Source organism: Microcaecilia unicolor, chromosome 5, assembly GCF_901765095.1.
Source record: "Microcaecilia unicolor chromosome 5, aMicUni1.1, whole genome shotgun sequence".
NCBI lineage: Eukaryota > Metazoa > Chordata > Amphibia > Gymnophiona > Siphonopidae > Microcaecilia > Microcaecilia unicolor.
In genome coordinates this window covers 359,425,893-359,440,515 of record NC_044035.1, presented here as the reverse complement: position 1 = coordinate 359,440,515, position 14,623 = coordinate 359,425,893, and the positions used below count along the sequence as shown (strand labels likewise).

The 14,623-nt window shown below is 44.4% G+C and overlaps 1 protein-coding gene across 1 annotated transcript in view; it reads right to left on the bottom strand.

Moving 5' to 3' along the window:
* Positions 1–14,623, bottom strand: part of LOC115470979 (B-cadherin-like) — a 55,131-nt gene that overhangs the window by 15,074 nt on the left and 25,434 nt on the right. The window contains exons 3-6 of the mRNA XM_030204641.1: positions 8,562–8,773; positions 6,984–7,118; positions 3,687–3,842; positions 1,771–1,915 (exon numbers count right to left, since the gene is read on the bottom strand). Of these exons, the coding sequence (XP_030060501.1) occupies positions 1,771–1,915; positions 3,687–3,842; positions 6,984–7,118; positions 8,562–8,773 (648 nt within the window). The remainder of the gene's footprint in view (positions 1–1,770; positions 1,916–3,686; positions 3,843–6,983; positions 7,119–8,561; positions 8,774–14,623) is intronic.

Genomic DNA, 14,623 nt, shown 5'->3' with positions numbered 1-14,623 from the left:
AAAGCTTAAGAGGTTAGGGCTCCTCAGCTTGGAGAAGAGACAGCTGAAGGGAGATGACTGAGGTCCATAAAATCTTGAGTGGAGTGGAACAGGTCAAGGATCAACCATTTACTCTTTCAAAAAGTACAAAGATGAAGGACGCTCCAAGTTACATAGTAATGGTTTTTAACACAAACAGGGATACATATTTTAACTCAATAGTGGTTAAAGGGGTTAGTGTATCTAGGTTTATAAAAAAGAATTTCCAATCACAGCTAGTAGAAAAGCCGACTGAAATATCCAGCTGCAAGTGTCTGTGCCACGTCCCAATCGTTTTCAAACAAATACATGGATCCCAACACAGGCCGTGTTTCAAATTTACTTCTTCAGGAGATCCTTTGTAAAAATGTATACAATACATGTTAATCACTCAACATAGTATACAGATACCGCTTAAATAAATGAATTTTAAAGTTACCTACCAGCCGCAATTTCTCGCTGAGCTTTTCTACTAGCTGTGATTGGAAATTGTTGTAGTTTACCAATACCTGGAAAATGACAGTTAACCACGAAAGTGGTAGAAGAGTTGGAGTATCGTTTGGGCCTCCACAATGAATAAAAATCTGGCATTAGCTGTCAGTAACTGGACTCCTTGACATCAGATTGGGCATTTAAATGGTGTTGGGTTCGCTCGACGGCGGTCAAGGGGCATGATCTTGATTAAGAACTTTCTGCAAGGTTTAATCTGTTCATGTTTCAAAAGTAGGAATAAATGTATTGAGATATATATTGAGTTTCTGGCATGTGAATAAATGTATGAAAGCTATGTGATTTTGCCTAAGGTCATATGTAATTTGGTGTTAAGCTATTATTGACCAATTGATATATTTTTTTAACCCTTGATTAAGTAGAGACTTGGTCACTGAGATGTCCATGGCTGATACTGGGCTTTACATGGTATTTGATCATGCAATGGTGTGGGTGGAATGGGATCCTAGGGTTGGAGCTAGGGAGTCCTTTTCAAGGCGTTTCCTGATGGATCTTAAAATCAAAGAAATATGATCAGTAATTCTAGCATTTATAATCTGCTAAATCAAGTTCAAAGCAGAGAAGTGTCTCACATTATTACTATCAGTCCCTAGAGGGCTCAATCTCTTTTTTGTACCTGAGGCAATGGTGGGTTAAGTGCCTTGCCCACGTTCACAAGGAGCTGCGGTGGGAATCGAACCCAGGATGCTGGGATCAACGTTGACTAACCAGTAGGCCACTCCTCCTGTACTAATCTGATAGCTCAAAATATAGAACAGGAAAATACGATGACGAATCATAGAAGGCAAAAGTAGAGACAAATAGACGATTCACCACTGGAGACGTGAGTCCAACAGTCTTTATTATATCAGAGATAACGACCCGACACAGGCCATGTTTCGACGCTAAAATCTGATAGTTTGTATCCAGCATATTCTGTTTGGTGCTACATGATCAGTGAGTTGACAACACATACAAGTAGGACTCTTCGTTTTGCATTCATTACTTGGTGTATTTATTGACCCCTGATGCAGACGCTTTTTAGCGTCGAAACACGGCCTGTGTCGGGTCGTTCTCTAATCTGATAGCTGCCAACTTAGATTTGTCTTTGAGTTAGCCCCTTCCAGAAAAAAAAAAATGGAAGGGACCAGTGGTTATTGCTGTTCATAGGCCATGAGCACTACGATTCAAATCACTTAGCAAAAGCTTTATCTGTAGTGGAGGGAACAGCAGGTTAGTTTGCAAGGTGCTGGCTCTTCTCACCTGGTAAAGCCCCTTCTCTGACTGACCCCTTGAAGAGTTTCTGGGTGAACTCTGGCCTGTTATCATTCTGATCAGTCACCTTAATGATGATGTCCATTGGGGCCTCAACGGGTTTCCCATTCTCAGACACTGCATGTGATAACAGCTGGAAGACAAATAAGACCTGTAAATTTCAGACTTCAAACATGAAGGTTTTTGTTTTTACTGATCTAACTTAGCAAGTGGCAGACCTGCAAGTGATGGGCTGTGTACGGAAGACAACAAGAAACTGGAGACATTTCCCAATGCTTAACAGTATATAGAAATGAACTGATGGGGGACCCCAGAAGGCACCCAGTTAAGGCTTAGGGAGGCTAAGCTTCCCAGTGGTCTGGCTTGGGGCTATAGGCATTGGAACAGGGAATTTGGGGTGGGGAAGAGAGACCAAGGCCTCGGCCGTAGAAGAATTTATCTTCAGTTCCAGCCCCAGGACCACACTGAGTGGCTGTAGAAATCAGAGCAAGTACTTTATCTCCTGAGCAGTACCAGCAGCGAGAACTAAAAAGATCCTGCTATGAAGGAAATTTAGGCACGTTGGGCAGGCAGGAGGGGTCAGATGTTGGGGTGGGAGAAGGAGACTAGGAGCTGGCAAGGTGGCAGGTGGGAGAAGGGGGATTAGGGTGGGAGGAGGCAGAGGGTCAAAAGGGTCTCAGATTGCAGGGAGGGAGGACGAGGAGACTGGAGTGGAGGGAGAGGTAAAGAGATGGTTTAACAAGTTGTTAGTCACATTGAATCTGATATATTGGGATAATCTGGGATATAAATGAATCAAGTTTGCAGAAGCAGGGCTGGATCAATCATTAGGCAAGACTTGGCAGTCATCTAGGGCACTAGCTTTTTTTCGAAGTGGGGGGGGGGGGGGGGGCTGCATAGAACAGCTGCAAATCAAGGCAAAATGAAAGATCCTGCCAACAGCACCATCTCAGAGCCACCAGAACATACTTTAACGGCATTTTAGGATGCTTGTGTGACCAAAGGGTTTAGTCAATTTGTCAGAGGTGGTGCTCTGCAAGCTACAGACTGAAAATTGAGGGGTGATGTAAGGCTGAAGGTTCACCTAGGTCCCCCACCCCTTCACACCCCAGGATCTGTGGAGGAGCTGGAAAGGGTGAGAGGCAGCATAAAGGGACAGATCTGTGAAAGGAGTGAGAAGGGGATGGGGGGAGGGGTTACTAGGTGGCAGCTGAGAAAGAAAAGGGGAAAGAGGGCTGGATTTAATATCAAATCTCAGGTAAGGGCCTAAAAGATAGGAGGGGTTAATATCCTGCACCGCTGCCAGCCCTGAGTCCTATTTCTCTATTAACCCCCCCCCCCCCCCAATAGGCATGCTGAATACCACCCAAGTGCAAAAGAACCACTGAGACACACAAATTACTGGCCTGAGTTTACACTGCAGGCGGAAAAGACCAGAAAAATTCCTTACAAAGTATGAAAAATGAAGGCTGAAATGTGCGCAGCTAAAGTCTCTTCATCTTAGTTCTTAGAGCCCGCAGGACACCTGCTCAGCTCACCGAGGATAACTAAAAGGAAGACTAACAGTCCTGAAGATTACAACATACTTTAGTTTGTTCAATGACCCAGACAGATGCTCCTGAATTAAAACAGATTGAGACCACCAAATATGAAAACGAAGGTGAAGATTGTACACAGTTTAATCTTATTGACAGCCAGGAAATTTAATTTCACCCGATTCTGGAGCTGCCAAGAAGGATGGCGTGTCAGATCCATCAAAAACTCTGGAGCCGCCCCACAGATCTTAAATACCCTCCTGCCTCCACAGGTAACCAGTGTGAGCAAATGAAGAATGGAGTCTGTGTCAAACTTTCAAACAAAAAATATTCTTAGCACAGTTTCCATAAAGCAGAAAAGCAACTCACCACATATCTGCTGATATCTTCTCGGTCCAGTGACTTTGTCACATTGATCTCACCAGTCAGTCTGTCGATAATGAAGACTCCTTCAGGGGGAGCGTCAGCACCTTGCCCTGTGAGGCTATAAAATATCTTTGTCTGTCCGTCATTGTTGGATCTGATCTAAAAAAGAAAAATACATATATGCATTGCTGCTTAACTGGCTACAGAATGCGAGTGCCAGGGTCCCTCCTGCCACCTCACCACAGGATCGGGGGCACCTGAAGACTCTCAGGGTCCCTCCTGCCACCTCACCACAGGAAGACTCTCAGGGTCCCTTCCTGCCACCTCACCACAGGATCGGGGCCTGTTTCACTAATCAGCAGGTGCCCTATTATCCACAATCTGGTTCTGCTTCAGAAGGTTTAAGCTACACTGTATTAAATTTATAAGCCATCAATTCAAGACCTGATTTTCCTAGGCACAGTACAGTTTACTAAACGTCCAGTCTCATGATAGCAGTGCGTATTATTCCTACATCACATGGCTGAGCCTGCAGAACAGCACTCTGGCAGCAGGAGGCGAGACTGCAGGGGACATGGTAGCAGGAAAGAGGGAGACTGATGGGGGAAATAAGTGAAGTGATTTGTGTTTTATTTTTCAGACACGTGGTTACGTTGTGAGCCACTTAGTTTTGATTTGCAGTGCCATTTTAAGTGTAGCTCCCTGAGCTCACTGGCACGCTGTTGCCAGCACGCTCGTGAGGGGGGGGGGGGGGGGGGGGGGAAGAGCCGGCACACTGCTGCCAGCACACTCATGGGGGTGTTTGGGGCTATGGTGATAGTATTGTGCAACTGTGCACTGACACCAGTTTCCAGGGACAGAATGGGAAAACCACTTTAGTAGATGCAACCCTACGGGAGCCATGGTAGATCTGAAGGGTGCAGCTCCCAATCCAGCTCAATCTTCAGTGGGGAGTAAATCTCAGCCAGGGATTAACAAATTCTGAGGCCAGAAACTGCTTTCAGCCTTATTTTGGGATAAAAGGGGGTATAAGGAGACTAGAATGTAGCATAAGTGGTTCAAGGAGTTTGATGTCACTGGTGGGTAAACAAGACTGAAGAAAGAATAGGAAAATATTGAATACAATCGGGCCACTGCTACCTCTATGGTTTTACCAGACACCGACTTAGACAAATCCAATCTTTCATTGAATGAGCAGAGAATTTGATCACTAAGGACCGATGTAGTAAACAAAATCAGGAACTATTTTTAGACTTAATATGCAACGTAATAAACCCAATTACCATCAGCATCTCACACTGTGATAATAAGGAAAGCTTCTTGTGTTTACACATTGCAAAAATACCTTTAGATGAAAATTTTAAGTTAATTCAATCTAGTGTCACTATTTCATCTTCAACGTTTTACATTTTAAAATGTTTCTTAAAAACAGGCTATATGAACTGTCCATGAAAACTCCTTAAAAAATGAACTATAAATGTAAAAACAGCTGAAAGTGCACCCCCCCCCCCCCCCCCACACACACACAGCGTAGCCAATCGGTGCCCCCCACCCCACCAGCAGTCCAACAGCAGAAAGTGAAGTCAGAGCTCCCTCTGGTTTGCCATCTAGTGGCACCAGCTGGAACTGCTTGCAACCACTGCTTCCAAAAGGTGAAGGCTGCAGCCAGACCATGGCAGCGAGGAAGGAGCAAAGCCCCATGGGGGATGGAGAAGCCATGACCAGCAGAGGGCAGTCAACAATTTGCACCCTTTAACCCTAGAATCTGCTACCACAACCAGGTATTGAGCTTCTTAATCACTGCTAATTCCCCCCCCCCCCATCTCCTCCAACAGAGCTCATCCTGCAGGGATAAGTGTTCCCGCACTGAACCCAGCCCTTTGTTTTTACCACTGGAGTGAAGACAGTTTTCTGACAGTTAATCTACCCGGGTGTGGCTTGGAAATATCCGTCTTGAAAGCAGAGACCATACACCAAGGGCATAGCCAGACTTCCAGAGCCCAAGGTGAGGGGGCACATTTTAGCCCCCCCCCCCCCGCCATTGCTGACCCCCCTGCCACCACCACCAACTTAGACCCCCCCCACCGCCAACCCTCCCCAGTCACCTACCTTTGCTGGCGGGGGACCCCACGTACAACGTGCAGGATGTCAGACTCAGAAACAGAACGAAGGAAGAAGAGGACCTCGGCTGGCGGGGGGGGGTTGGGGTCCCCCGCCAGCAAAGGTAGACAACGGCAGGTTGACTGCGGGGGGGGGGGGGGGGGGGGGTCAAGAGGGTCGTCGGCAGGGGGGTCCAGGGCCTACGGGGGCCCAGGTCCCCAACATAGCTATGCCCCTGCCATAAACCTTTTAATAGTAAATACAAGACTGACAGACTTCCAAGTCTATATTCCTCCATTTAAAATCAACTCAGTACCATCTCTCCTTCCTTTAGATATCCTGTGTCACTCTCCCCCTGCCCCCATCTTTTAATACAAGGGTTTTGGGCCCATCTTCCTGGCACAAATCCCATTCCCAACAAGAAGCCCGGGACAAATGAACCGACTGTTCATTTGGAAATGAAAAGCTCTGTTCACTTGCTTAAGTAACACATTCCTGAATACAGGACAGACAAAAGCTGTCAACGACATTTAAAAAGGACTGGACAGTTAAAATTTTGTTTAGAAAACATCTAATTGTTGCTATTAGGAGTTTCAGTCAGGAGCTGCTGTGCCAGTAGCCAGAGCCTCCCATTGCAACGTCACATACATGGAAACAGAGCCAAGGCCGAAGCAGACCAGGCATGTGATTGGGGCCCAAATAGTGAGGAGGGATTTCAGCAGTGCTAACTCAGTGGCTTCTAGTGCCCTGGTTAAGTTGAGTTGGGATGGGGATGGGGAGAGGATGCCAAAGCCATTGCTGCCCATGGATGTCTTCCCCCCCTCCCCCCAATAAGCCAGTTTCCACCAGTTTACAGGAAGACTTGGCTTCTGACCAGTGGCTTCCTCAGGCCTGTTTTCCTTTCTAGTCAGAGCCACATGGAGCCCTTGAGGGAGTTTTAAAAGGATGATGGGAGAAGATCCAATGGCTTAATCCTGCCATGAATACAGCACAGACAGCTGAAGGGCAGGCATCAGTACAGAGAGCTGTAAACAACTCGTATGCTTGAACACTGTGACTAACTATATCCAACAAGTGAAAAAAAAAAGTCTATTAAGAAACCTACCTATATTAATCTGATTCAAGAACAGCTCATACCATGAATGAGGTGATTTACATATTAAGAGAGTAGCTGTCATTGATGTCCAACAGCCCACGTACCTGAACCAGGTGTTTGGGGAAGACGCCCCTCTCGTTTTCTGACACAGCGATAGGGGGGACCACCCAGTCTCTCTTCCTTCTCCTCAGTCCGTGACTAGACTCTGGGAATGTCAGTACCAGAAATGCAGCATCTTTCTGTAATAAAGTGAGAAGATGTCAAACTGTATTAAACTCAGTATACCCCCCTCCCCCCATCTGCCTGAGAACAGAAGTCACTCTTCCCAAGACAGTCCCCCCCCCCCCCCCTTCTCTGTACTCCACCCTCTCAGGGTCTCCCACTTAGTCGTAACATCTAATGAAGCTTTGAACAATCCTGCTTTCCAGGTCCCCTCCAGTCTGCCAGACTCAGCTACAGGAGAGCCTGCGTTTCTGCTGGACCTGTCAGACTCCAGCACAAAGGGTTTAATCAGACAGTGGATACTGGGGTAAACAGCAAACCATTCATGGGAGTGAGGGGGGGTAGGGGGGTCTTGAGCTATCATGTGGTGCACAAAACCCCATCTCAGACTGGAGATGCATCAGTCCCTTCCCTCCTCATGACTAACTGTTTCCACAGCGCACTTCACGTGCTCTGGTAATGAATCTACAATGGGGAAATTCATTCATTTATTTCTGAAATAAAGGCCAGAGGCAAGGCTGAGCATCATCACAGAACAGAGCAGCTCTTTTCTTACTGAAGAGAAGGACCGTCTCCAGTCCGACTATAGGCAGACCCATCTGGATCAGAACTGGTTTTCAGACTGACAAACTATGCTTGTAGGAAGAGAACCCGCTCCAGGCCCAACAGCTGAAAGAAAAATATTTGAGCTGGAAGCTAAATCTCACAATGAGAATGTCAACCAGCTGGCTGTAAGAGCTCATTCTTAAAGTGTTAAGTGTGGACTTATCCTGTACATACAGACCAGAAGACAGTTACTCAAACTCCCATGCACAAATCACAAGAGCAATGAGAGGCCTTCAGACCAGGGCTTGTATGGAAACCTGAAACCAAGCCAGTGACCCACTAGCAATCATCACCCAGCTTCAGCAAGGGGGCTTCTCATAGTGCCGGGTACCCTACTTGTTTCTCTCCTCCAGCACTAGCTCTCGTAACTCCTGTCCTCCTGGGTCACACCTCTGACCAAGACTTCAATAGCGTTTATAGTCAAAGAGACATCGTACTTTACATTATATTACAAGCGTTTTCCAGCTCAGAAGAGCAATTTGCACACATCGCTGGGGTGGGAGATGACACTGACTTTGCTGCATGATTGACGGGTATGATTCATGAGCAGCAAACTCATGGCATCAGGGAGATGGGGGATGGCTCATTCACGTGGAGAGCTCCGAGCAATGAGTTAAAATTAGGTTAAGATGTGAGACAACTGTAATACATTTTTCTGTAGATTAATGTTTACAATATTATAAGGGGACAAATATTTAGAGAATAATTCAAGCTCTATTTTTTTAAAGGGTCTTTAACACCCAATCTGTCACAAAACAGAAGGCTCACACGCTCCCTTGGTCAGTATATTCAGTCCGTTCCAAAGTAGGAAAACCAGCTGAAGCCAACATCTGGAGCCACAGAGCTTAAATTACCTGCACGGGCAGATACCCCTTGCTCTCGACAGTGACCAAAGTGGAAAACGTCTTGCCAGAGTTCTCGTAGGAAGACACTGGGAAGCTGAGCCCCCTTTCTCGCAGGGTTGTGGGCATCTTCACTAGGAGGGTGCCGTCAGCTGACACCCCAAAGTGAGGGTCCCCCACGACATATTGTGGCTTCACCAGTCCTTGGCAATCCCTGAAGTGCACTGTGGGATGAGAAGACAGGTCAATACACAATACTCAAGACTGTATTTCACACAAAACCAGACTGTCCAGAGTTTAAGGTTACTTTTGGGAGCCCCGATCTGACCGTTTGGATTTAGGGCATGAGTTGCACATCCACCTCAGTTTGCCTCCATTAAATGGGGTATGGTTTATGCCAAAACTACCCATGTGGACTGCAGTACATCATTCAAGTGACTGAGGGATAATGTCTCCTCAGACTCCCTGAAGCCAGGAAGCTTGGGATGGTATTTCAGCAATTTCTGCTGTACAAGATCTAAAGTTCTTGGCAGATTACCAATTACAATAAAACAATTAAAACCACCAATAACCACAATGGACTTGCAGAACAATTTCTTTCCAATAGAAGTTTCAAGCAGTGTCGGTGATGTGATAATTCACAAAAAGGCTTTTTAAATTAGCTGTTTGCAGCGTTGGATTCTGAAGGTTCCCTCAGGGTCCAAGTCTCCAAGACAGAAAAGGCCTCATTGAGTCACACTGCAGTACAGGCGCTGGTCGCTTGTGATTTACGCTCAATTATCAAATGCTTTTTATTTAACAATATGAAGCTATAACAAAACATACAAGCGAAGGAGCGAGTTTTTAGCCCAACTAGAACCTGAGGGGGGCTTTTGGAGCCGGGAGTCCTGTGTGTCTGCAACTAGCCATTTCGTCTCAGGCTAGTCAGGGAGAACCCACCTGTGACGGAGGCTCATCCTGTCCCTTTGAGCAAGGAACAGAGTATTAAACTTGCCAGAGTCCCTATTTGGAACAAAGAGAATAGAGATTTATTGCCTGTGTATCCCCCATTATAATGGGGATTACTAAAGATCTACAGAATTTGAGGGGAGGGTTCTGGAGTTGTGGGTGGTAAAGGATCCAGCACAAGGGGGTTGGGATCCTGAAAAGTTAGAGAAATGTCTATATACAATTGTTAGAAGCAAACAAAAGATGGGAGAATTGGAATATATAGCACTAAGTGATGAGGTAGATAAAAAGAGACATCTCAGAGACCCAGTGGAAGGAGGACAATCAATGGGACAGTTACGGTACAAATATCACAATGAGAGTGGATCAAATGGGGGGGGGAGGGGTTGTGCTATATGTTAAAGAGGAAAGCGAGTCAAAATAAATATTCTATATGAAACCAATAGCAGAGTGGAAGGGAAGGAGTGTCCACCAGGACAGAAGGAACATAGAGATGAAGGAATGTTTATAGACATTAGGAAAGCTGACACGTTGGGCAACATTATAATACATCAATGATTTCAATGACCCCAATATTGACTGGATAAATGTTACATCAGGGAGATAAAATTCCTAGACGCTTCGTGGAACCAACGAGAGGGGGAGTTATTTTAAGATCTAGTCCTTAGTGGAATGCAGGGCATGGTACGAGAAGTAGCGGTGTTGGGTCTGCTGGGAAACAGTTATCCGAACATGATCAAATTTGAGCTATCTGGAGTTGACATCACTAAACAAATCTACTGTGGCAGCATTTGATTTTCGAGAGGGTGACTGACAAAATGAGGAAAATGGTTTAAAAAAAGCTGAAAGGGTCGGTCGCAAATTTTAGGACTTTAAATCGCGCATGGACGCTGTTTAAAAATACCATCGTGGAAGCCCAAACCAGATGTCTTGCATGTATTAAAGATGGAAGGAAGAGCAAATGACAGCCAGCTTGGTTAAAAGGTGAAGCGAAAGAGGCCGTTAGAGCCAAAGAATGGAAAAGGATCTGAATGCAGCAACAAGCTTAGAAGCAAAGCACTGATAAAAAAGGCTAAAAATATTAACAAAAACTTGCTGTGGAGACAGAACATCTTTTTCATGTACATCAGAAGCAGAAAAGCCAGAGGGAATCCGTGGAACCGTTAGATCATGAAGGAGCAAAATAGCGGAGAGATGGAATTCTTTGTTTCCTTCTTTACAGAAGTAGTAAGATCTACCTGCTCCGGAAATAGCTTTCAAGGGAGAGGGTATACACCCCAGGAACTGAAAGAACTCAAGCACCAGATTACTGATCTGCTGTTGGCGATCTGTAACTTGTCGTTAAAATAGTCTGTAGTACCTGAAGATTGGAGGATTTTTAAAAAGGGTTCCAGGGTGATCTGGAAAATTATAGACCAGAAAGCCAGACTTCAGTGTTGGGCAAAATAATGGAAACTATTATAAAGAATAAAATTATGCAACACAGACAAACATGGTTTAATGGGACACAGTCCGCATGGGTTCAGCCAAGGGAAGTCTTGTCTCACCAAATTGCTTCGTTTCTTTGAAGGTGTGACTATGTGGATAAAGGTGAGCCCAGTTGATGTAGTGTATCTGGATATTCAGAAAGCTTTTGCCAAAGCTCCTCATGAGAGACTAAAAAGTCATGGGATAAGAGAATGTCCTTCTGTGGCTTAAGAATTGGTTAATTGAACAAAAAGAGGGAAAGGTTAAATGACCACTTCTCAATGGATGAGGCTGAATAGTAGGAGTCCCACAGGGACCTGTGCTATTTAACATTCATAAGTTATCTGAAAATTGGAACAAGTGAGGCGACTAAATTTGTAGACAAAACTATTCAAAGTTGTCAAAATACATGTGGATTAGGAAACTGGAAGTCTAGGCATCCAAATGGCAGATGAAATTTAATGTGGACAAATGCAAAGTGATGCACACATTGGAAAGAATCCAAATCATAGTAACCTGATGCTCATTGTGGATAATATGCCAAAATCTTCTGCCCAGTATGGGGGCGACAAGATGCTGGGAATTATTAGGAAAGGGATGCAAAATAAGCCCAAGATAATTGCCTCTATCATTCCATGGTGCAACCTGACCTTGAGTATTGCGTTCAGTTCTGGTTGTATATATATATATATATATATATATATATATATATATATATATATATATACATATATATACATATATATATATTTATAGTGGCATTAGAAAAGGTTCAAAGAAGAGTAACCAAAATGTTACACAAAGAAGGGATGGGATGGTGTGTTTGCCTCCGATATCACGATAGATTACAAACTGACTGTTGAAAGAAGGTTTGAACTGCCTTTTGCAAAATCTTCAGAAAAGTTTAGTTATTTTTGCATAACTTTCTGGACTGGAGTCTTTGAGTGAGTGAAATTTATCTACTCCCAGGACTGGTAAAGGGAAGAGATCAAGAAATAAAGCCCCAGCTCAAAACTCTATGGCCTTCTGGATTTTTAATCCAGCCCTGGCCTGCGCCCAGCTCAATGTGTGTGACTAGAAAAGCTGCAGTGTTTTTAGTGGATTTCAGATCCCCTTTCTTTGTGGCCCTGGGCTCAGGTGCCCCTGACTTGCAACAAGATAGCTGGTGCCTGACCAGAGTTACACCTGCAAAATCTGGAGTAAATTCCATTGGGGAGTCAGGTCCATGAAAATCCACAGGAAATGGCTGAATTCACCGAGCCCCTCCGAGCAGTGACACTGAACTTCTACAGACTGTTTTTCAACTGAGGGTTTCAGACTGAGCAGGAGAAAAAAAAATCAATTTGAGAGGAAACCAAGGAGGAAGGTGCAGCTGGGCTGCAGAAACCAACAGAACTTATTCCCCGGGCCCCAGGGTTTCAGGAGAGTTGAACTGCTACTGAATTTCAAACAAATATAAAAAGTGCCTAGTTTTGCACCAAGTAGGCCTCTTGAGTACAGACTTCAATCACTCACCCCCCACCCCCCCAGTCTGAGGAGTGGACTCCAAGGGACTTCTGCAGGATTTAAAAGAGGTAAGGTAGGTTTATTGATAAAGATAATTTAAAAAAGCAAATTCACTAGTCTCCTCACCCTTCTCCCCATAAAACTTGAACCATAACATTAGCATACAGCCTCTAGAAGTCACAGCAGGCCTAGTTTAGTCTATTTTAAACAAGAAGCAAGCTTTAACTAGTTTCCATTTTGTACAACCCTTTTTCTCAGTTTTAAACAAACTTTCTTCTAGAGGCAGAAACTTAACTCTAACAGCCAAGTGCATTTAAAAAAAGGGGTAGTTAGGGCATAAACTTTATATTCAAAGAAAGTTACTTTCTGTTCTTTGCCTGGAAGAGAGGTAGCAGTGCTACTGACCTGAAATAGGTCTATAAGCCTGTTACTATATGCTGACCAATTTTGTAGTCACCTTCTAGACCGAGTCCATCCTGTTTATACTACTACTACTACTAAGCATTTCTATAGCACTACAAGGCATACGCAGCACTGCACAAACATAGAAGACAGTCCCTGCTCAAAGAGCTTACAATCTAATAGACAAAAAATAAATAAAGTAAGCAAATCAAATCAATTAATGTGAACGGGAAGGAAGAGAGGAGGGTAGGTGGAGGCGAGTGGTTACGAGTCAAAAGCAATGTTAAAGAGGTGGGCTTTTGTACCAGAAATGGTTTTCAAGGGCGATGTGGAGGAACTGAAAAATCTCAATGAACCTGAAGACATACCAAGCCAAATCAACCAAGAATAGTAAGTGTGTGTGTGTGGGGGGGGGGGGGGGGGGGGGGGGGATTTGGGAGGAAAGAGTTTAAGGGCGGGTATATTGATGTTTGCTGTATATCCTATTTCTTTATATTCCCCTTTATATCTTGAAATTAATAAAGATTTACCCATAAGAGTAGTAAATCACCTGGACCGGATGGCATGCACCCTAAGGTATTGAAAGAACTCACTTCAGATCATTAACTATTCAGTAAAATTAAAAAGGTAAAGCTCATTCCATCTGGGTTTGGGAGTCAGGGGAATCTCCAATGTAGAGCTACAGAGACTGATTTCATGATGCTAATGCTTCCAATTGCCCATCCGAGCTGTGTAAATTTTCTGGTCAAACTGTCCAAATGTTTGTTAGGACAGAGCTATTGAGCCACACACCAGTGATAGTTCAAAGGAAAATGCTGACAGTCAACTTTGCTTTTGTGAAAGTGAATGACCTTGACAAAATTAAGTTGAGAATTAAAGAGTTTTTGATGCAAGTAGCATTTTGTTTTTTACATTCTCAATGATGCAGACTGATGTCTCCATATGAAATGTTAAAGCCTATCCGGTTACTTATCCGGTTCCCTCCCTAGTGTTTCACATCTTTCTTATATTCTTGTCTCGGTACATTGGGGGTGGGAGCGAAGGAAGAGGGATGGATTCTTTTGTGATTAAGGATCTTAAACAGGTATTTTTGGAATCATCTTAAAAACTTTGGTTGCCTCTCCATTCTCCAATGTGATTTTGAAGTTTTAAAAACTTAAGTCTACTTCTCATCATGGAAAAAAAATGTCCTGATGTCCGATGCACAACATATCAAGTGGGAATGTCTAGCTCTCCAGCCTCAGGCTCCAAGTTTATGTTTTCTAGGAAATGCATTCCTAGGTATTGAGCTAAAACATGCAAGAATCTGACAAAGGTCAATCCCTTAATGTTCTCACCTAGACAAATAATCCTCATTTCCTTGCCAAAACTAACAGTAACAGCTGGATGCTACATGCCCTTGTGTGTGGGAGGGGTGGGTAAGGAATGGTCCCCTCACTCCTCGGCATCTTCCCGAATCCCACTGGTGAGGTCTGGCCTCCACACTAGCGACTGTGCCCATGAGTTCAGCTGGCAGAGCCTGGGAACCACCACTGAAAGGTTCCCCTCCACAGGCCACATCTGTGAGTGATGGAAAATGCACAGCATGCCAAGGTCTGGGGACCCCTGCTTTACATGCCAAGAGTGCCAAACAGGACAGCTATTTAATGCAACCAGTGCATTGGGACTGAGAAATCTTTATGGAATTTCCCCCTTCCCAATATTGAGTAATGGGGCTTTTGCAAGAACTTGTTTTGCTAAATGGACAGTTT